Raw genomic sequence first — 22,292 nt, 5'->3', positions numbered from 1 at the left:
TGATGTAAAACAAAACTTATCCGAAGTAGATTGCTCCCATAGTGCCCGAGTTATAATAACTTTCTGAGCAATATGCAAATTACCTATTTTTCGTAAAAAACAAAGTTTCACATTTTGGCTTATTATTCAACTTGTATGGCACCCAAGAACATGAAACATGTTTCATTCTCTTTGGAAATGTCCATTCTTTGAAAAGAATACTAAATTTCGCCCCCTCTCCCCAAAATAGCGGGGGAAGAAGGTGCAAACTCCAAATTTTTATGTTTTTCCATTGAAATTCGGGGGTCGTGCCCCCAAGCCCCCTTCCTCGGTCCGACGGTCTGAATTGTACACGGTTGCATGCTCTGATGTTTTAGCTGCAAAACAAAACTTATCCGCAGTAGATTGCTCCCATAGTGCCCGAGTTACAACAATTTTCCTCCAAAAATGAAAATTACCTATTTTTCGTAAAGAAAAAAAATCACATTTTGGGTTATTATTCAACTTGTATGGCACCCAAGACCATGAAACATGTTTCATTCTCTTTGGAAATGTCCATTCTTTGAAAAGAACACTAAAGTTTGCGCCTTCTCCCAAAAACAGCGGGAGAAGAGGGGGCAAACTCCAGATTTTTATGTTTTTTCATTGAAATTCGGGAGTCGTGCTCCCCCAAGCCCCCCTTCCTTGGTCCGGCGGTCTGAATTGTATACGGTTACATGCTCTGACGTTTTAGCTGCAAAACAAATGTTATCCGAAGTACATTTCTCCCATAGTGCCAGAGTTATAACAATTTCCATCCAAAAAGTGTTCAAATTCAAAATTCCCGCCGAGAAGCCCGGGCGAGAGAAATTTCTCTCTCTCTCTCTCTCTCTCTCTCTCTCTCTCTCTCTCTCTCTCTCCCTGCCATCACTGGTTTCTGGCGCCGTGGTTGTGTTGCGTATAAAAAGGTCCTAAAAGTTGAGGCCGAAACTTACGAACGAGATTTCCTGTTCCCGTGGAGAGTTCTGTAATGATATCTTTAAATAAATAAATATTTTTTAAAAAAAAAGTCAATGAACACTAAATTCCCTGACATTTCCCTGACTTTTTTTGACACCTCAAATTCCCTGACTTTTCCCGGTTTTCCAGGTTTTCCAGGTCTGTCGCCACCCTGTTACAGCAACATGCTCTACATAGTGCTAACGTCGTAGCCTTGTGGTCAAAAGGTTCCAGGTTTGATACTCGGTGGAGGCACATTGCACAATTCCACTTTAAACTGTACGTCCAGTCCCAATTAGCCTACCTGTGCATAAAGTGCACTTAACCTTTAGATGGCCGAACAGGTTTACGAAAGTAACCTCGTTCTGGCCCAAGCTTCTCAGCGGGAATTTTAAATTCGAACACTCTTTGGAGAAAATTGTTATAACTCTGGCACTACGGGAGCAATCTACTTCGGATAAGTTTCATTTTGCAGCTAAAACATCAGAGCATGCACCCATGTACAATTCAGAATGCCGGACCGAGGAAGGGGGACTTCGGGGGTGGCACGCTCCCCGAATTTCAATGGGAAAAAAACAAAAATCTGGAGTTTGCCCCCTCTTCTCCTGCTATTTTGGGAAGAAGGTGCAAACCTTAGTATTCTTTTCAAAGAATAGACATTTCTCAAGAGAATGAAACATGTTTCATGTTCTTGGATGCCATACAAGTTCAATAATAAAGCCAAAATGTGAAACTGTTTTTTACGAAAAATAGGTAATTTGCATTTTTGGAGGAAAATTGTTATAGCTCTGGCACTATGGGAGCAATTTACTTCGGATAACTTTTGTTTTGCAGCTAAAACATCAGCGCATGCAACCGTGCACAATTCAGAATGCCGGACCAAGGAAGGAGGGCTTCAGGGGCACGACCCCCCAATTTCAATGGAAAAAAAACAAAAAATCTGCAGCTTGACCCCCTCTTCTCCTGCTATTTTGGGGAGGGGGTGCAAATTTAATTATTTTCAAAGAATGGACGTTTCCAAAAAGAATGAAACATGTTTCATGTTTCTGGGTGCCATACAAGGTGCCATTTCGTAATCAGCACCATGATACCATATTGTATCATCGGGCCAGTACGACCTTACTTCTGATGATACCATATGGTATCATCGGGCCAGTAAAGGTTAAAACAACGATTCAAACAACGCTCTCTACTTGAGCACATACTGAGTTTCTGTATTTGTTGACACCAGTGATATTTGTATGAGAAAATATCAGCTCTAATTTTATCACAGAAACCAACTGGTACTTTCCAGAGTTTGGGTATCAATCTCATGGGGTCCACAAAATAAAAACACTGTCAGTCTAAATATCTTGGAAATTATACAAAATTATTAATTCTGTACAAACATTGTGCAACAATTATGAATACTGTAATTAAAGGATACTGAGTTAATTCATCTCATAGGTGAAAATACTTTTAACCCTTTGAGTCCCAAGGCCATTTTCACAAGTAAGCCTCACGGTCCCGAGCCGATTTTGAGCAAAATGCAGAGTTTCAATTAAATGAGTGTAGATCGGAGACTAATTGCCCTAGAGAGATGAGTGATATACCGTTGTACGCGGAATGAACCAGAGATTCAGACTATATGAAATTGATGCAAATTCGGCATATATATTGAGGGGCAAAGGGGTGAAATCCCCTGAAAATACTTTTTTTTTTTAAAAAAAAAAATGGGGTTTCGCTCTTCCCCTGCCCCCCCGAAAAAAAAGATATGAAAAGTTTAAAATGCACATAGAAATTATCGCTGGCATGTAACAAACAGAAAAATATTTGCATCATTGTCGTAACCAATGTAACTTGAGTTGTACCCCCAAAAGGAATGGCCACTGATTCAAGCTTCAAAATGCAGCGGTAACTTGAAATGACTATAGCTCAGAAACTAAATGCCCTAGAGATATGAAAGATATACCGTTGTACGCAGAATGAATCACAGATTCAGGCGATATATAATTTATGCACATTCGGCGTACATATGGAGGGGGAAAGGGGGGAAATCCCCTCAAAAATACTTTTCTTAAAAAAAGTTGGTGTTTCCCCCTCCCCCCGAAAAATGTCAAAATGCACAAAATGCAAAATTTATGCAAATTTGGTGTATATATGGAGGGGGAAGGGAGAAAACCCCCAAAAATTATTTTAAAAAATTGTTGAAATGTTTGAAATTTATCCTTTCTTTTGAAAAGAGACGCAAAAGAGAAGTCCCTTTTCCTGCTCTTTCACCTCCATTTTCATGAAGAAAAAAAAAGGGGCAAGAAACATTTCTGTTAAATACATGTGTTAGGAACAATATATATATAAAAAAATCGAAATTCTAGCCAAAAATAGAAAAGTTATAACGTAAAAACTACAACCTTGACACAGCGTCTCGATTGAGATGCTTGGGACCATGAGGGTTACTTTTGGGTATCTCGATCGAGACGCTTGGGATTCAAAAGGTTAAACAAAACTGTAAAGATTGAGAAGTTACAATTACAATAGAATACTTATACTTTAATAGGGATGGGACCGATTAATCGGTAGTCTATTGGTATTGGCCGATGTAGGCATATCGATGTATCAGCTTATCGGTAAAATTAACAATTATGTTACAGACCCGATACATCTATAAATATCTTATAATTTAGTGCAAAAGTCTGCCATTTTATTATAATTTTATGGATAATCACCATGCCCTACTTTTTAAAGAAGTAATTGTCTAAATATGCAAATTCTTTTGCACTACAGTCACCTGGAAACACATTTATCAAGTAGGTCAATGAAAAAATTATGTTCAAGGACCATTTGGAATTTTATATTGGATTGGCAGAATATTGGCTATCGGTATCGGTAAATGTTAAATTGGTACTTTATCGGTATCGGCCCATCCCTATAATTTACAAAGAAAACAAGTAAAACTTTCCCCTATGCCATGAAATCACATATGGGGTGTGGAGGAACGATTCCACACATTCTCAATCTCTCCCATACTGGATTCCATGTTATCAGTAACACACCCTAACCACCTTCACCATCTCTCACCCCCAGTCCAAGTACCATCACTATCAACATGCATCTGTAAGAATATCAGGACAGGTATCAGCTCAGTGCTAATAAAAGTACAAAAGGCAGATTCTTTGTGTGGAAAATATACTTTAAAATTTTGTAGTGGGGAAGGAAAATTGTGGCTTTTCAAACCTTGGCATTCCATGCTCAGATTCTAATATACTGAGCCAATCTCTGAAATAACTTGCACATTTTATGTCTGTCCCACGTACACTACAAAATCACCAGCTGCTACTTTTCAACACTAATGCCACCTGCCTCCAAATTATGACAGGACTGTCTGTTTCAATACAAAGTACCAATCAATCTTTGGTTGTGAAACTACAATTGAACCTGGGTGATATGTATATCAAGGTGAAGAGAAAATAATATGTATAACTGAGAATTACTTATAAATCAGTTTTAGATACCATATCATTATTAAAATACTCTAATCTCATCTATTTTGAGAAACAAGCTACAGTATAACGCAGGTTATTTCTGTCAAAGTGGTAAATTAACGAATCTAAAAACCTTGATTCTTAAATACATTTGTCACTTTATTAGTGAACACTTTGAAATACTACACTAGACACTAAAGTTTTATAGATTTACTAACCAATTTTAAAAAATTGTCTAAAACAGCATTTCTATTTCTAATGACTGTGCAAAGTATGGTATAAGTGATGCCTAAATCTGCAGCATTTCAGTTATGGTTTCATGTGTATTAGCGTCCACTTCCTGTAAATTTTGCTTTCTGGTCGAGCATACAACTTTTCCTCCTCCTGTTGTTCATGGCCAACCAGTAGCAACTGAAAACCGTCACTTGTGCAACATTGTTGCTGCTTGGTTACGTACAAATGCATTTAATTGACACATTTTTAAATCATACTTTGCCAGGACCTACAGTAACTTATGTATAAAACAGAATTATGAAGAACTGAGTTACGTAAAGCAGTCTAAACTGTAGTTCTTACCTGCTGACACAAGCACTTTACTTCTTCAGCAAACTTTTGTGAATACTTCTCTTGGTCTTCCTTCACCCTTCGGTCTACCTCTTCTCTTTTCACCTGCAATTAATAAGTCCCTCAATTACAAGCTCAACTTATGTTAGGATAATATGGCTTGTTACCTCATGAAAAGAGAACCACTTTTAAGAATTGATTTGATAATTAGCAGGCAACGGATTTATACGTAGTAAAAATGTGCTAATTATGTAAATGTAAATTTCATTATTTTCACCAAAATATGGAGTTAAATATAGACTTAAAATTGTAAAAATTTACCATTTAATAATATATATAAGACATTATACGAGCTACATAAAATACAGTACACTTACACTGACATTAATTGTAAAACAAAACAAAATGTTTCCAAAACAATGAATAACAAAATTTTGTTGCAAGTGTGGAGCCAATGCTTGAGCCCATTTACAACAATTGTAAATAAACAGGAATTTCAAGTGTTTTACACTTGCAAAAGCAAACTGTTAAGAGGTGTAAAATTTTTCTAAAAAATTATTGTTCGGATGATAAATAAGTTATTATTAGCGCAATTGGAAGGTGCAAAAAAGGTCAAATTTTTGTTTGTTTAATGTCACTTCGGGGTTTGTCAGTTATTCGCAAGAAATTCACTGAACTTTTTGTCACATGTAGTTATGGCGCAAATATGGAGTGTATGTCGAAGAATGTTCTGAAATATGGAAATAATGTGTAAAAATAACTAAAATATGTAAAATATGAGCCAAAACCTAATTTATGTACGAATATGGAAAATAAAAACTGAATTTTTCAATTCTACATGCCATGATGCGCAAAGATAATACAAAATAGAACTGATTTCAGCTTCATACATAAATATGTATTTACACATAAATCCGTTCCCTGGTAACTGCAATTCACAACTAAGAGTATTAAGATATAAATATATGTAAGTAAATAGAACTAGTGGTTTACCAAAAACATTTAAAAAGTAAGTTTATAACATACTAGCTGATTACCTGGCATTGCCCGGCTATTTATTTATCCCAATCTTGTATTAGACAGGAAAATAATGAATTCTAACTATAGTGTAAAATGTAACTAATTTTATTTCCTCGTGAATGTCACCAATTAGCTTAGAGACTCAGAAAACTATGGATTCGACACTAATCTAGGTCATTTGTGGCATTTTATTTTTCACCCCCTCTCACCCCCATGCAGATAGCTGATGAATGTGGGAGTTCAACCGGATTGGGAGTGTCACGAAAACTATGGATTCCATTTGCAACACAGCCTGAATGTTAGACAACCTGAGAAACACTATTGTTGTGTGGATTGCATAGTCTCACGGATGTCTGCTTGTGCAGAATTTAATATCGGTGGTTCTCATTATTTTTACATGTCACCCCTTCCCACCCCACTCCTAGGGGTGCCAGGGGTGTCTTACCCCCACAGTATTTATTTCCAGATTGCAAGTGATACGTGTACCAAGTTTGGTTGAAATTGCTCCAGGCGTTTAAGAGTTATGCTGGAACAAACAAATATACACACCCACACACACATCCATTTTTATATATATAGATGAAATGGAAGGGTGCAAATTTCCAAAATTCACTTCCACCAACATTTAGTGTTATTTCATTTTTAAAAAAATGGACCAAAGGGCACATCATAGCCCCCTTGAACAAATTTGAAATTTAATTTTTCAAAAATTACTTTTCTAACTAGTAAAAAAAGAAGTGATATCTTACCTTCTCCTTCCTTGCTCTGAAAGGTGCCTGCCCTTCGATCATTTCATAGATGAGGCATCCAAAGCTGAACCAGTCAGGACTAAAAGTGTACTTTTCATTGTCAATTACTTCAGGAGCTAGAAGGAAAAGGTACAGTACTCATAAAAAAATTCTGTACTGTACTTACACAGTGACATACAAAATCAACTCACACTGGGAGTTGTCAGTAAAAGTTCTTAAAACTTAATGTTAGGTAGCACATTCTCAAAGATGAGCTCAATATTATTTGGAAAAAAAAGGTTGTGTATAGAAAGGGAGGGGGGGGTTCCAACAAAAGTGATGCCTATTGTGGCAGAATAGTGTGTTGACATCAAAACTTCACTGTCTCTAATGCAATATTTAAAATAATGTCGATGAAAGTCAAAGCTTTACTATTTATGTGATGGTTAACATGCTGTGTATGTTTCAATATTTAACATTAATTCATGTTTTGGAAATGAGAGATGCAGTAGTAGATAAATACAGAGAAACTAGTACAGTTACGAGTAAATTCAGTCACGTAATAAATCACGAAAATTACAACTACTAGTGCATATGAACATTTGCAGCTTTGACATCCATTGTTTTTATATTCTTTTATATATTTTTCATACTTTTATAGTTTATATTCGAGTAAATACTGCTGCATGATGTTTCATTTATAAAATAATACTGTGTAAATAATATACATATATATACACACATACATATAATAATAACAAATATTGCAGTTTCTTACAAAGTTACACTTAAGCAATTTACAAATTCAACTTACATAAAATTCAAGTTACGTAAAGGTTTACAGAATGCATTACTTATGTTACTTGGGGGGTTACTGTACTCGCTTTTTCCACAAAATTGTTTTTTTCATAGTTGAAAAAAAAAAGTTTTGTGCAAAAAGTGAGTACTAGTTTCTCTGTATTTATTTAACATTAAATTTGACGAACTGAAATGGCTATTAGAAATAGTGTGCGAGACACTGGTGAAGGATTTGTAACAACAGCAAGAGTTATAAAATTCCAGTATAATTCCAGGATATAGAGTCCAAATTTCCACAAATCCAAGGCTCAAAGTATCATTTCCTTTAAATAATAGAATTAATTAGTCTTAATATTTTATACCAAATATTTGCAAATAGTTCATTGTACATTCATAATGAAGTACACATTAAGGACTTATTAATAATAATATTACTTAAGAAAATGTTTCTCTGTATTTATTTAACATTAAATTTGACAAACTAGTATTATTTGGAAAAAAAAGGTTGTGTATAGAAAGGGGGGGGGAAGTTCCAACAAAAGTGATGCCTATTGTGGCAGAATAGTGTGTTGACATCAAAACTTCACTGTCTCTAATGCAATATTTAAAATAATGTCGATGAAAGTCAAAGCACACACCTTCCAAGTACTGCAGGGTCTGCTTTTGCAGATGACAGGGTGGAGTCAAGTCCAGTCGAATTTCATAAGATCAGAGACCAGACTGTGTTGTGTGAAGCACAGTTACTGTGGCTTAACCTTGGACTCAATGCCAGTGCTCTACAACTGACTCATTAACTTACCCATGTAGCCTACAGTTCCGACACGTCCCTTGACCATCTCTCCTTCCGGGATCTCCACAGCCAAGCCTAGATCCGATATCCTCACGTGGCCATGATCATCAAGAAGTATGTTCTCAGGTTTGCAGTCACGGTACACAATGCCCTGAGCGTGTAAATGTTCTAATCCACAAAGCACCTGCAACAAAGCATTCATCAAATCTTCCCATTTTCAGCACTTTATTGTTCATTTCATATACTGACGTTTTTGACACTGCCTGTAATAAGAAGTCCAACTCTCTAAGGTTGTTGGAAAAGGAAGAAGTTTAAAGGAAGAAACAAAATTAAAAGTTTGTTTCTTGAGTCCACTTTCTACTAAGATAGGCTAATTGGAACTACAGCATAAAATAAGATCCAAACCATTGTGCAATGTAATTCCACTGGAGATTTACACCAGGATCCCTTGATTACAAGGAGACAGCAATCAAATGGTTCTAATGAACTAGATGGGAAACTTCAACACAACTGTCAATATTCAGCTTTAAGATCATTTCCAAACTTTCGACACTCCATCAGTGTCATCGTCTATGTCAATAGGTACAATAACTTTGGAGAAGCAACTATTCAAAATTACCTGTACTTATCATCATTGATGATTCACTTTCAGAAGTTTAAAGGTGATATTATGCAGTTAGAGTTCATGAATTCAAGAATTTTTTTAAAAAAAGTAAACTGAATAAGACTGCACCAACTGAGTTGGGCAAATACCATTTTCCATCAATTCAAATTTGCTTATTATTGCCGATTCCAATACTTAACAATGTAGAACTTTAAATTGTTTAGAACAGTTGTTTTTGAGCAACCTACCAAAGTTTAACTCCGATATTCAGAATGCCCTGATCATAAACTGTAGTTTCAAAAATGAACCTGGGGCATGTCCATTGTTACTCTTGTGGCAATCACTTATAAAATTTACTATTTGAACACTATAAAACTCTTAATACCGAGGGGTCCAAAAAAATGTACTCACTGTTTGTAATGCAATAATTTCGAAACAAACAGACTTACGCGTACTAATCTCATGTGGATGTGTAGTGTAACTGTTTAATTTGTCGCGGGTAGGTGGCGCTGGCAATGTGCGCCGTGCATGCGCGAGTGTTGGAGCGATCACGCCAGTACAGCGGAAGACAGTCGAGTAGAAACAATGGCTGCGGTACGGTTATCATTTGTGGAACGCAACACTGTATTGAAATGGTTCTGGAAGTACGAGAACATTCAAGAGGTTCAACGACAGTGGCAGAATGAGTTTGGAACACGGCCTCCAACATGACGAACAATAGCCCGTATTCGTGATAAGTTCGAATCCGACTGAACTGTTCATGATGTGTACAAGGCAAGATCCGGTCGACCACGAACAGCTACAAGTCCAGAGTCCAGTGCTGCTGTGTTGCAACATTTCACCCGATCACTGCAAAAATCAGTGAACCAGGGAGCGCACGAAAGTGGGGTGAGCCGGTCTAGCGTAAGACGAATTCTGAAGGGTGCACAGTGGAAAGTGTACATTCCAAGACTGCTACACGCGATCAACGAGGACGATCTGGATCGTAGGGTCGAATACTGCGAATGGTTTGAGCACATGGTTCGCGAGGATGGGGAATTTGCAGGGACAGTGGTGTGGTCTGACGAGGCGCAATTCAAACTTAACGGTACTGTGAACCACCACATTTGTGTCTACTGGTCGCCCGTCAATCTTCCATGTTTATGTGGAGAAGGCGGTGAATCTACCAGGGCTTAACGTGTGGTGTGGTCTGTCATCGCGTGGTTTGATTGGTCCCTTCTTCTTCCAGGGTACTGTAACCGGTGAGGTGTATCTCGAAATGCTTCAGTCAAGGATTTTGCCTGCCATCCGAACCCTATTTGGCAATGAAATGTTTTACCTGCAGCAAGATGGAGCCCCGCCTCACACTACCATCGCGATGTCAGGTTGTACCTGGATGACACTCTCCCCAGACGGTGGATAGGTTGACGCGGAGCTATTGAGTACCCACCTTGGTCCCCTGATTTGACACCACTGGACTTTTCCCTGTGGGGGACATTCAAGGATGATGTGTATCGACAAAAACCAACTACACTCAACGAGTTACATGAAAAAATAATAGCATCATGTGCTGCCATTATGCCAGATACACTGACGGCTGTAGTACGGTCTGCAGTTCGGCACCATCGGAGTTGTTTACAAGTTGCTGGTGGTCATTTTGAACATCTAACATAACTCTCTCTCAGTGCCAAAAATTGTACCCACAAGTCAATTTTGTCAGAAGATATGGACTATCAAACAGTGAGTACATTTTTTTGGACCGCCTGTATATTGCAAGTTCTACTGGGTGATCTGTTTTGAGATGTCTGAAAGTAAACCTTTATACACAAGTAGTTAATGTATGTATCTCCAAGCAGCTTGTTGTAATATAAGAAGAAAGGATGTAAGTTTCGAATGAGTGGAGATTTACAGACTTCAACTGCATGGTGGCAGTAGCATGCAAGTAATTCTCGAAAATTTCGCATACCATACGACATACTGTCTACGCCGTGATCACCACCTTTGTTACCATGCACATTAGCGCAGTCATGTCGCTGAAGTCTGTAAACCTCCACTAATTCGAAACTTGCATCCTTTCTGCTTATATTACAACAAGCTGCTCAGAGATACGTACATTAACCTCTTTTGTATAAAGGTTTACTTTTCCGACATCTCAAACGGATCATCCGGTATAATTAAAGTTGTTCATTCTGTGATAAAAACTATTCTGATGATCACATGAGTAATGTTGGACATGTCCCTGGGAATCTTATGAATTAATGTGCTTAGATTAGTTACAACTGGCAAGGAATGTATGATGAGTAAAACTGGAACAACAACTTCTTAAGACCATGGCCTTACCCCTGTCTTCCTAACAGCACGAACTACAAATTTGCAGATAGGCCAATAAAATACCACCACTCATATTCACCAGTAAAATATGCCAATATCTTTGCATTGAATTAAGAGATTCTACAAGTACACTGTTAAAAATGTTCTTCACATACAAGCTTTAAACATTTGTTGTAATAATAAATATAACAATACAATTCAGTACAAATAAACTATATAATGAAAGCAACAAGAATTACAAGGTTGTAATTGACAATACTGTTTACTTCTACAGAAGTTAAATCTCAATTGAGTGTGTTAAATCCTTACCTCAGCTGCATAAAACTGTGCTCTAGGAATATCAAAGCCTGGATCTCCTCCCATATTGTATATATGGAACTTCAGGTCACCACCATTCATGATGGTTAGCACCAGACACAGCGCATCTTTAGTTTCATAAGCGTATGCTAAGCTCACCTGAAATAAAACATCAAAATGTAAGAGATAAAAGTAACTCAATTTTTTCAATAAGGTGTATCTGACTGTACAGCCAACAGTAAATAGCAATGGACAATTTGCAACCTGCTACATTTCTGGTTGATTGTACTAGGCATAGGTTAAATTAACAGGTCTGTACTTTGATCATTTCCCTAATTCACTCAACATAATTGTCAGAATTAACCTAAGTGGTAGAAAAGCTCCTTAAAATAGCCAAAAACAAAAATACAAAAGTGCCAATGTTTTTTATTATTTTATGTTTTGTAGTCGCAGGAAAGTCTACTTTGCCATTCTGTGAATAATAACAGAAAATGCAAAATTCACATCCATTTATTTTATATGTATTTTTCATATCTTACGGCCCTTTTCTATCACTATTGGCTAATCCTGACCATGAAATGTGTGTGTGTGATGAAAATATGCCAGATATGAAATACAGGATCAGGCAGAATGATCTCCTGCATTTGAAATGTGAATAAGCAAAGCAAATTTCATTCTAAATTTTACTGCACTAGACAAAATAACAACTTGTCATTTTGTTTTAAAGAACAAATAAGAATGACTGAGGAGATACGACAGACAGTGGAGGTGGTGAACCTTCAGAACAGAATAGATCAGGCACAGATGAGATGGTTTGGACACGTGAAGAGGATGGATGCAGAAAGACTACCAGTAAGAGCTTACAATGCACAAGGAGTGGAAATAAGGTTAAAGAGGAGACGAAGATATCAGTGAACAAGATTGGAACACTGTGGAAAGAGATGAGTGGTGGAAGACCAGAAAACAATGGAGAGGCTTGACTTCTATGCTGACCCAGACAGAGGCAGGAAATGCCGAAGGATGATTATCAGAAGATTCACAATATGTACTGTCACAAGATGTCTCCCGAAGTCTTGAGACATGGGCTGCAGACAACTGGCAAAATGAAAGATGTTATTCATCATGAAATCACAGGAATAGGCCTCCGAGAGGTAATGACTACTTCTAGTGTATAGCTTTTTTAAGTAAGCATAACCTTGAACATAATCTTTAAAACATAGGAATGGCACACGTTGTTCTTTTATCTGGTGCAATAAAATTTAGAAAATTTGTGTTCCTAAACTGGGAAACTTGTATCCTGTATTTCATATCTTGCTTATTTTCATCACGCACTACATTTCTAGGTTAATTGTGATGAAGAGGATGAATGATAAAATACATCAGGGAACCAACAAATGAAATATTTGCTCTGAATTCAAACTCCTGACTTCATAGAATCGTCTCCTAACCACTCTGCCACAGAGATTGGCAGACAATAGGATTAAGTAAATTACATTGTACAAAGTAAGTTTCAAATGTGTTTGCGAAAGGTATATTGAACACAATTATCTGAATTCTTCATATGCATTAACATCCAAATTAATTGTAATCATACTTACTACAAACTTGGAATTTATCTTCTGCAAGATTTGTTTCTCTATCAACACCATGGTTTCTCCTTTCCTCTTTTTTATTCTTTTCTTTTCAAGCTTCTTGCATGCATACATCTTGCCTGTCGCTCTCACTTGGCAAGCACAGACTTCTCCAAATCCACCTTTTCCCAGCACTCTGTACATCCGGAAGGTTTTGTATGTAATAGGTTGGCTGCAAAGTTGAAAAGGTCATGAAAGTACACACTATCCTACAAAAGACTACAAGAAATAACCCATTCACAAGGCAGCATCATTTATTCAACAAAGTTACAACTTTAGCATTACATCTAAAAACAAATCCTTAGTTGTCGTTCTTTAGGCTCCAGCTGTTTTCTCCCTACAGAACGTACAGAATATTCACAACACAACTTTTCACAATATGCAGGTTTACAACAAAATGAAAAACACTACACATTTAGTAAAAATTTACCTGTATTTATGACAGTAGAAATGTTTCACCAGGGCTTATATCTGTAAAGGAGACAGGTCACTTTTCACTCCTTGGACGGGCATTCAAGTATGCCGACAGTGTTGTTCTGGGAGGGAAAGAGGAGGGAGCAGATGGAATAAATAGCCAGCCTTGAGGATCCCAACAATAAGAGGGCAACGCACACAAAAATTCTCAAACTTTTACTATTTCATTATTCCTTCTCTTGTACCCTACGTGTATTTAAGGATGGACTTTTACGTATGCTGGTGCAAGGTTGTCAGCAGCTTCTTCATTTTAATTCTTGGGGTTCTTATTGCATAAAACAAGGAGAATGAACATGCAACCCATTATACATGAACAGCTTTTCCACATCCACCCAAGACTCAAAGTTCGTTTAGAGTTCACTTTATTCTCAGATAGGCTAACCTATTGTTTAAAGTGCACTGTGCTTCCACTAAGGATCAAACCCAGAATTCCTTGGTTACAGGATGACACTACACTCCCAGCTCCAACGTCATGATTGTAATAGAACTGCCAATATGCTGCTGTTCAATTAAGTAGTAGTTATAAATTTGTGATTAACGGGGGTTGCATATACGTAGAAGCATCCTTCACATCCTTCCGTAATACCCCTTCTCCTCGCCATTCACCCTTTTAGCCACACTAGTGCCGAGAAACAGAACGTGCACGCCAAATTCAAATAAAAGTTGGTCTTGGTACAAGACCACATGAAAAAGGAGAAGGATTGTATATGAGGTTGGTACCCCTACTGCATAAAAAATACTGTAGCTACTATAAATGTCACCATCTGCTTCAGAGCAATGGACAGAAGATAGGAGAATTACGGAGTCAGATCAAAAGCGATATGTAGCATGCCATTGGGAACAAAGAGGATTGGGCATGCAAGCAATGTTCTTGTTTTCCATTCCTGTTTACGCAAGACTATTTTTGGAATACACAAAGCTCTTTGTACCTTTCAGAATTATATAACTAATATCTACCAGACTTCAAATGCTATTTATAAAGTACACTTACCATTCAAGCCACTTCCATTGCAAGTATCTATGAAAATACATGGAATTCTCAAACTCCTTGAAAGGCTCGCCTGCCAGGTACTCCCTCACCACAACTGCGCAGTCACAGAAGAGCTCCTTGTTCCCAGAAGACAACTTCTCCTTACAAGTCTCTACTAATTGCTCATTGATAATATCAACAAAGTCCCTGCCCTGTAAAGACATGCTCAGTTTCATACAATCTGAAATGGAAATGCATTCCTAACACAAACATACGCACAGGAAATGAAAAATAAATGAATTTTTTTTAACTGAACTAGCTGTAACAAAGTTGTGTGAAAACCGCTGAATCTGGATCCTAGCATTCCATGATAAGAAACTGTTCACCACTGAATAAAGTTTTAACCGGCAAAATGAAAGGGTGTATGCTTCCAACTGTAGAGAAGTTTGTGAGAGAGCTCCCAAAAATTAGAGATGCCACCAGTGCTCCTCAGTCATGGTTTGGTGGGGGGTGAGCTATGCGAGTTCCACCAGGCCTCATTTTTGAGAAAAGGGCTTAAAAGCCTTGCAAAAGTGTATGTGGAAAGTGTCCTGGACCCTCTCGTGACACTGTCGAACCAAACAATGTTTCACAATGAATCCTGGATGTTCAAGAAAAATTCTGCCCCAGCTCATAAGGCAAGGATGACGCGGCGGTGACTGGAAACCAGTGTACTCTATTTCATCTCCACTTTTAATTGGCCATCTGATAGCCATGATCTCAGTACCTTGGACTACAAACTGTGCCCAGAGCTAGAGGGGACTATCTGCAAGAAGAGGCACCCTATAATTGAAAGTTAAAAACACTCCTTGATAGCAGCAGGGGCGGACTTTCCCATCAAGACCATCCGTGCTGCAATAGATGCCCGGCCAGGGCAACGTCGAGCCTGTGCGAGGGCAAAAAGTGTACATTTTGAAAACTGATTGGTGCTCGTGTAATATATGTAACTGTAACATACTAAAAGAGCATTTAAAAATCTGAAACCATATTCAATTTATTCAAAAAATAGTAACAGTATTTATGGCCAGACTTGGTAGAACAGATAAAATCATTTGAAGAAAAGGAATCCACAAAAAACCGGTTCATGTGTTCATAAAAGCTACTCAAAATACTTGTTCAGAAATGATTGTGCATCCACATGGTTACATACACACATGATAATTTTAAAAACTAATTTTAAGAAATTATTTAATGCATGGAAACAATTGATATCAACTCTGCATTTTCCAAACCTAACAGATAAAAAAAAAATCATTATTGCCATTTGTGATGAGAAAATTGAGTTTTACAAACTAAAAAGGAAAATTTCAAAGGAATTTTACTCGAATACAAGACAACTTACCTCTCGATTTATATATCTTTCAAACATGCTTTGTGCTACCTCCACCCTGTTTTCGTCACACTCCACTTCATACTTTTCCTGCAATGAAAAATCAATATTTCATTTCTTTCTGAACATCACGTTTATTATATATAACTATCCCTGAACAAAAATTTTGTTTCAGAAGACTCTCTGAACTTCTACATATGTCCTATCTTATGCTGTTTGTCTTTCAAATATACTAAGAAAAAGTGGTCGTTGGATATATTATCCAGAATGGGAAACACAAGACTCCATGTCACTTCATCATCACATCAGAATCAACAGCGAGATATTAATAAAACATTTGATACCAGACACAAGCATGTGGCTCAAAATTTCAGACTAAAATCGCAAAATATATAACAAATTCATCTTGCATAATTTTTGATGCAATCAATTATCTTTGGGCATTTTCAGAGATAGACTATCCTAAATACTGGAGGCACATTGTTGCTATTTTGCAGTTTTAATAAACAATAAACATGAACAATTGTGAATGATGCTGAAGACAGGGTGGGGCATCACAGTCTGGTAGCTTTTCTGACAACTATATCATAAAAAAATGCAATTTTTTAAAACTGGCAATTTGTTTCTGCCACAGGAGAAAGAGCCAACCAGTTTGTATGTAATACAAATACAACATCCACTGAATCTTCAAGATAAAGAGAGCCAACCAAAGATGAAGCCCAAGTATTCAACTATATTTACACTCCGACTTTCAGTGGCTACAATTAAGGGGGGCAGTTGCCCCCAACTTTTCCCCACTTTGCCCCCCCCCCACCCAGTTTTGGAACCCAATCGCCGCTGACTTTACTTTCAAGGCAATGCTTTTGGCTGTCAGTGTTTATAATGACACTTAGTGATGGAAATACTAAATACTGTTCTTGCAACTGTTTCCAGTTTGCAGCTCCAATCTGGGCATTTATTTTAGTGGCCCCTGCATCAATTTGATCTAATCATCACTACTTAAAAGTGGCATAACGCAATGCTAAATCAGAAAAACTCAACAGTGCTCAATTTCCTTTTTACATTTTTTAAAAATTATTTATAATGAAGTGGACCTACAAAAATGTTTTAGAATAATATTCTTGTAAAGGGTGTTTTTAAGAGTGATAGAACTTTCGATAGGGATAGCTGTCATTTGTTTTGTTTTGATGACATGTTGTTTTGTCATTTCATATCAGTGATCATTGGCAAATGATCATGGAAAGACTGACGCCTCAACAACATTTACAAATTGTGGAAATATATTTCCAAAATCAATTTTCTGTTCGCCAAACGTATAGACCACTTCGGAAATATTGGTGCTGTCAGTGAATTGGCCTCTCAAGATCATGGGACCTAACGCCACTGGATTATTTTCTTTGGGATATCTAAAGTCTCTGGTTTATGCTGATAAACCAGCAACAATTGACGCTTTGGAAGCCAACATAACTCGTGTTATTAACGACATACGTCCCCAATTACTCGAAAAAGTGGTTCAAAATTGGACTGATCGAATCCGGTTCATCACAGCTAGTCGTGGTGGACATATGCCGGAAATTATTTTCAAAAAGTAAATGTCAGAAAGTTATCTTTCAAATAAAAACACAATTGGCTTCAAACTTATTTTTTTTATGTCTTTTATTTCAATTCAAAGTTCTATCACTCTAAAAAAAACACCCTATACATTGACATTGTTTTAAAAATGACCAAGAATAATCCAATTATCAATGATATGGTTCAGTTACAGAAATGAAGTAGTATAATTTATTTACTCATAACAAAATTGAATTACTTTTTGCCACTCATAAACATCCATGCCCAGGCTGGGATTCAAACCCGAGACCCCTGGTTGATTGATTGATTTAGTGTTTTAAGTCCACTTTATGCACAGTAAGCCTAATTGGGACTGGACCTACAGTTTAAAGTGGGATCCGAACCACTATGTGCCTCCAGCGGGTATCGAACCTGGGACCCCTTGATTACAAGGCGACAATCTGCCATCTGGGAGCCCCACCGAGACCCCTGGTGTCGTAGCACTGTGTGCTAGCCACTTTTGACACGGGGGCTGGCAAAAATTGTCACATGTTCCATGTAATTCACATAAGTGACATAAATGTAAAAACACTGAAATGTAATTCTGCATACCACATTTTGAACAAAAAATGTAATATCTGGTATTCTTGTAACGAAACTTTAATTTTCATTTACCGAAAGAGATCTGAAATTACAACTGAGAGAAGTTGGAAAATAGGTGGGAATGTGGAATACTTTTGTACATGCATCCTTAATCTGTACTGCACTTTCTTCAGATAAACATAAAGTGTATACATCAATATAATGTTTTTATCCCCTCATTCAAAGGAACACAATTATTCTCTCATTTAAACTTTAAAAATGCTGGTTTCAAAAAGAACCCACCCAAATTTTGCACCTCTATATGTCTGGTTTCCAATTAAATGTGGCAGGAATTAACACATTTCTTGAAAACTACAGATGATAATTCAGTTCTGTCTATTTTGTTCATTTAAATGTATATGAAGATATGACACACTGGGATGGCAAAATATATCCATTATTACAATTATTAACAAAAGCAATTTGAAAATGTCAATTTCTTTCCCCTACCAACATTATGGGGTAAAACTTATAAATGGCAGCATTACTCTCGAACCACTGCTTCTTGCTGATATATTTTACTTTTAGATGTAATAATGAAATCAAAAGAATTTGTTCAGAACGTGCAACAATTAGAGGTTAAGCATGAAACATCCTATTTTCAAAATTAGCTGAAAAATTAAGATTTTCTACAATTTTGCATATTTCCTATTTATTTTCCAAAACTATGGGACGGGCAATACATGTCCTCAAAGAGTTGTCTTTTATTGTGCTTCCCTACAAATCTGGTCCATCCAGCATCAATAGGTCCAACACTAGAAGCAATTCTCTGGATGTTTTTTTCACGTAAGTTGGCACCACTACTTTCCTAATACATTGCATTTTTTCCCCCAAGAAGTAGCAGTCTATTTTCAGCACAACTTTGCATGGTTATGGAAAAATATTACCACTGCTATATACTATATTATTTTTTTCTCTTTGGGTCTATTACAGGGACATGCCAAATACAAATTTTTGCATAAAATTTTTATTTTCTTCTCCTGCTTCCTTTAACTTTCATTATTGGGAGGTACAATACATAAATTTCATTTCTGCTAAAAGCCCTGTCATTCTGAAAAAATAAATCATCTCTCCATGACAATTAGGTCTTAAGCTACATTTTTTTTGTACTTCTAGGGAAGTTTGAAAAGCACATGCTTGAAAAGTTCCCATCCAGAAAGGCTTATATGTGGGAGAGGCTCTGTTTGCAAAAGGTTAATGTGCAATGTTTCACACTCAAAACTATTAGACAACACATTTGTGAATACTTACGACATCATCCAAAAATCCATTACACTTATGGAAATTTTGCTTTGAATTTTCACAGAACTGCCTAAACAATAGCCTCCCAATGGGCTGCTGCTCAACCACATAAGCATACCTTAAATCTGAAAAGGAGAAAAGAAGCTTTATTAAATCCTGGGCCATGGTTTTGCCAAATCTGGCATGTGTAACCACTTATTATAAATAGGATAAAAGATCAATGTTGTGATAAATACTTTTATAAATAAAGGGGGAAACCCCTACAGAAACCCACATCCACCTACAAATATTCGGGGGATGGGTGTCTATTCTTTCGAAAATCAGGAAGATACAGCACGAGCTCTCCAGGGGATTATACTGATTGTGAGTCCAGATGCCAGGGCCTTGTTAGTCTAAAAATTGTCCCTAGAAATAATTATAATGTACAACACTTCAATTGCCAATAGAATTATCATCATTATGTACAAAAAAAACCATGTGCAAATAAGTGGGATGGATGGATGATAGTGCATCTTCTGGTTGTGAGGCTGACTCACACCACTAGCCATTGGTACTCACCCCAACTACTCCCCCATTTACTTGACCAATGTACACCACACTATTTTCCTGTAGTTTACGGTTATTACAAGCATGAGAAAACAGTTTTTCGTTGTGACGTTTCAGGAGAACACACACACCCTTCATCAGACATATATTTTCATTTTGAATAAAGATACAGTTATAACAATGGTTAGCATTTTTTTTAACAAAAATAATCCATTATATAATGGATGTTGTCAATGTTACATTGTTGCAATATAGTAACTTAACAGTGAAAAGAAGCAGTCTGTTTTATTTTTATTTCAGATAATAAAATTAGATCACATTATTTCTTATTTAAAATTATGAATCCCAAAAATCATCATTGTTTTCACAAAGTCTCTTGATGTTTTCTGTTACATTAAATTTTAAAGATGGTGGCTTACTCCATTTGTGAAAAAGAAAACTCCATACTGGATCTATGTTACCATTTTCGTTATTTATTCCATTGTTCTTCTACAATGAACGAAGCTTCCCAGACATTCAACTCTAGGTTTCCTGTCAATCTTTTTAAAACCCTTCTCTTTTTAATCAAACGCTTATCTTCGATGATGTGAGCTGACAAACCTGTTCTTGTGTTTAGATTTATAATGTCCAAATCGTGTTCATGCCATCTGATTGCCATTTTCCTTGCTGTTTGTCCTACATAATCCTTTGAACATGAAAAACTTATATTATATATTCCTGTGGTTTCCACATCTGGTAGAGAGTTTCTCATTTTGAATTCATTAAATGTACATTCCAAAAATCTTGGTGATCCAAAAACAACTTTGAAATTAAATCTTCTAAATTTTTTGGCAATTTCGTGTGAGAATCCCTTGTGGAATAGAATGCACACAAATTTATCTTTAACAGATTTTTCATCTTTGTCTGTATTTCTCTTTTCCTTTAGTTTTCTTGCAACTTGTTTTTTGATTTTGTTTATTCTGTAAACTACAGGAAAATAATTCTACAATGCATGCAATGCGTACATACAAGAAAAACTAGTTATAGCATTACTTACCAATTTTGTTCCTTAGGTCAATGCACTGTGAAACATGGGGGAACTGCAAAATTTTCCTCCATTTTTTGCTCTTGCCTTTATTACTATCTGCTCCACCTGCAAGGAAAAAAAATTCTGCCTGACAAACCAAATATATAGCTATGTGAGTGAAGGTAAGTAAAATGAACCAAATGGGATATGAAGAAACACATTACCCAAATTATCTTTTCACGAAAGACCAACTATACGCATCCTGGTAGTCAAGACAAAATTGCACTAAAACACACCCTCAAATTTATTTAATTGAATGGGTGAGAGAAAGAAGGAACAGATTCCATAGTGTAATTTTTGGGAAATCAAAGAAATAGTTCTGGGGCTCTCTATTCTTTCTATTCTGAAATTATAATAGAAAGATCGGACAATAATTCTAAAGCAATACTTTCTGTAAATTGTTCATATGTAAATAGACACAGTCATAAAAACATCATTGAATTTTTTCCTTTTTGTTCTCACTTGAACGTAGCAAGCAATAAATGCAGTTTTTTAAATATTACAGGCCGGTTTATTATTTGATTGATCATTACAATGAATGCAAGATAAGTGTTCTGACCAAATAAAATGTTTACATCAACAATTCTCGATAATAAATTTTAAGTAACACAACATTTTCTTCAAATAGTGGTGAACCTGCAACATGAACGTAATGAATTTAAAAGTATTCTCTCTACAGCACTGCTAGTCACTATCAGAATGTTTATCATATGGAAACTCCATTGATGTAGGCCATACAATTCTTTGCAGTCATCTGGTACTTTTTTCTTTTTTAAATTATTACTGCTCATTGGAACTTTCCCATCATAAGCATTAGTAGTAGCAAGCGCAAGCTTATAAACTCGTGTGCTGTCACATATGCATCCATTTCCTTCTTTTTAAATAAGATGCGTGTACTTGCTAATTTGAAACACTTCTCAGCTTTGCAAGCTTTTAGTGTTGGTCTTAAACAGAGTAGGCTTAACTTTGATTTCAACACTTTTCACTTTAAATGTTGGCTGCTTCTTGTCGGTGCTGAGAGCTAAAAGGCAAACATTCCAGGAATGTTTTCGTTCATCCCCTCAATGACATGTACTACTGACTACGAGCTGAGAGGGAGAATGTTTGCTTTCTCTGTGTCAGTTGATGCAGCTTAGCTTAAGCCCCTATCACGCGGAACTGGGTTTCTAGTTGGAATGTTCTAGTTGACGCTGGACTGGCTACCCATTTGCTAGTTTTCGCCTCACACGGTACTTGTTACACCGTACTTGTCGTTAATCTTTCGTTCCCATA

General features: G+C 36.7%; 1 protein-coding gene across 3 annotated transcripts in view; it reads right to left on the bottom strand.

Annotated features, from left to right (window-relative positions):
• The window catches only part of Gprk2 (G protein-coupled receptor kinase 2), a 56,303-nt gene that overhangs the window by 28,208 nt on the left and 5,803 nt on the right, over positions 1–22,292 (bottom strand). For all 3 annotated transcript variants that reach the window (XM_083114824.1, XM_083114823.1, XM_083114825.1), the window contains exons 2-10: positions 20,991–21,086; positions 19,418–19,533; positions 15,986–16,063; positions 14,626–14,816; positions 13,128–13,332; positions 11,542–11,688; positions 8,328–8,502; positions 6,752–6,867; positions 4,995–5,087 (exon numbers count right to left, since the gene is read on the bottom strand). In XM_083114824.1, coding sequence (XP_082970950.1) covers positions 4,995–5,087; positions 6,752–6,867; positions 8,328–8,502; positions 11,542–11,688; positions 13,128–13,332; positions 14,626–14,816; positions 15,986–16,063; positions 19,418–19,533; positions 20,991–21,086 — 1,217 coding nt within the window. The remainder of the gene's footprint in view (positions 1–4,994; positions 5,088–6,751; positions 6,868–8,327; positions 8,503–11,541; positions 11,689–13,127; positions 13,333–14,625; positions 14,817–15,985; positions 16,064–19,417; positions 19,534–20,990; positions 21,087–22,292) is intronic.

This window comes from Lepisma saccharinum, chromosome 29, assembly GCF_977018435.1.
Source record: "Lepisma saccharinum chromosome 29, izLepSacc3.1, whole genome shotgun sequence".
Classification (NCBI taxonomy): Eukaryota; Metazoa; Arthropoda; class Insecta; order Zygentoma; family Lepismatidae; genus Lepisma; species Lepisma saccharinum.
Note: the sequence above shows the minus strand (reverse complement) of the source record. Positions and strands in the feature narration are given on the sequence as shown.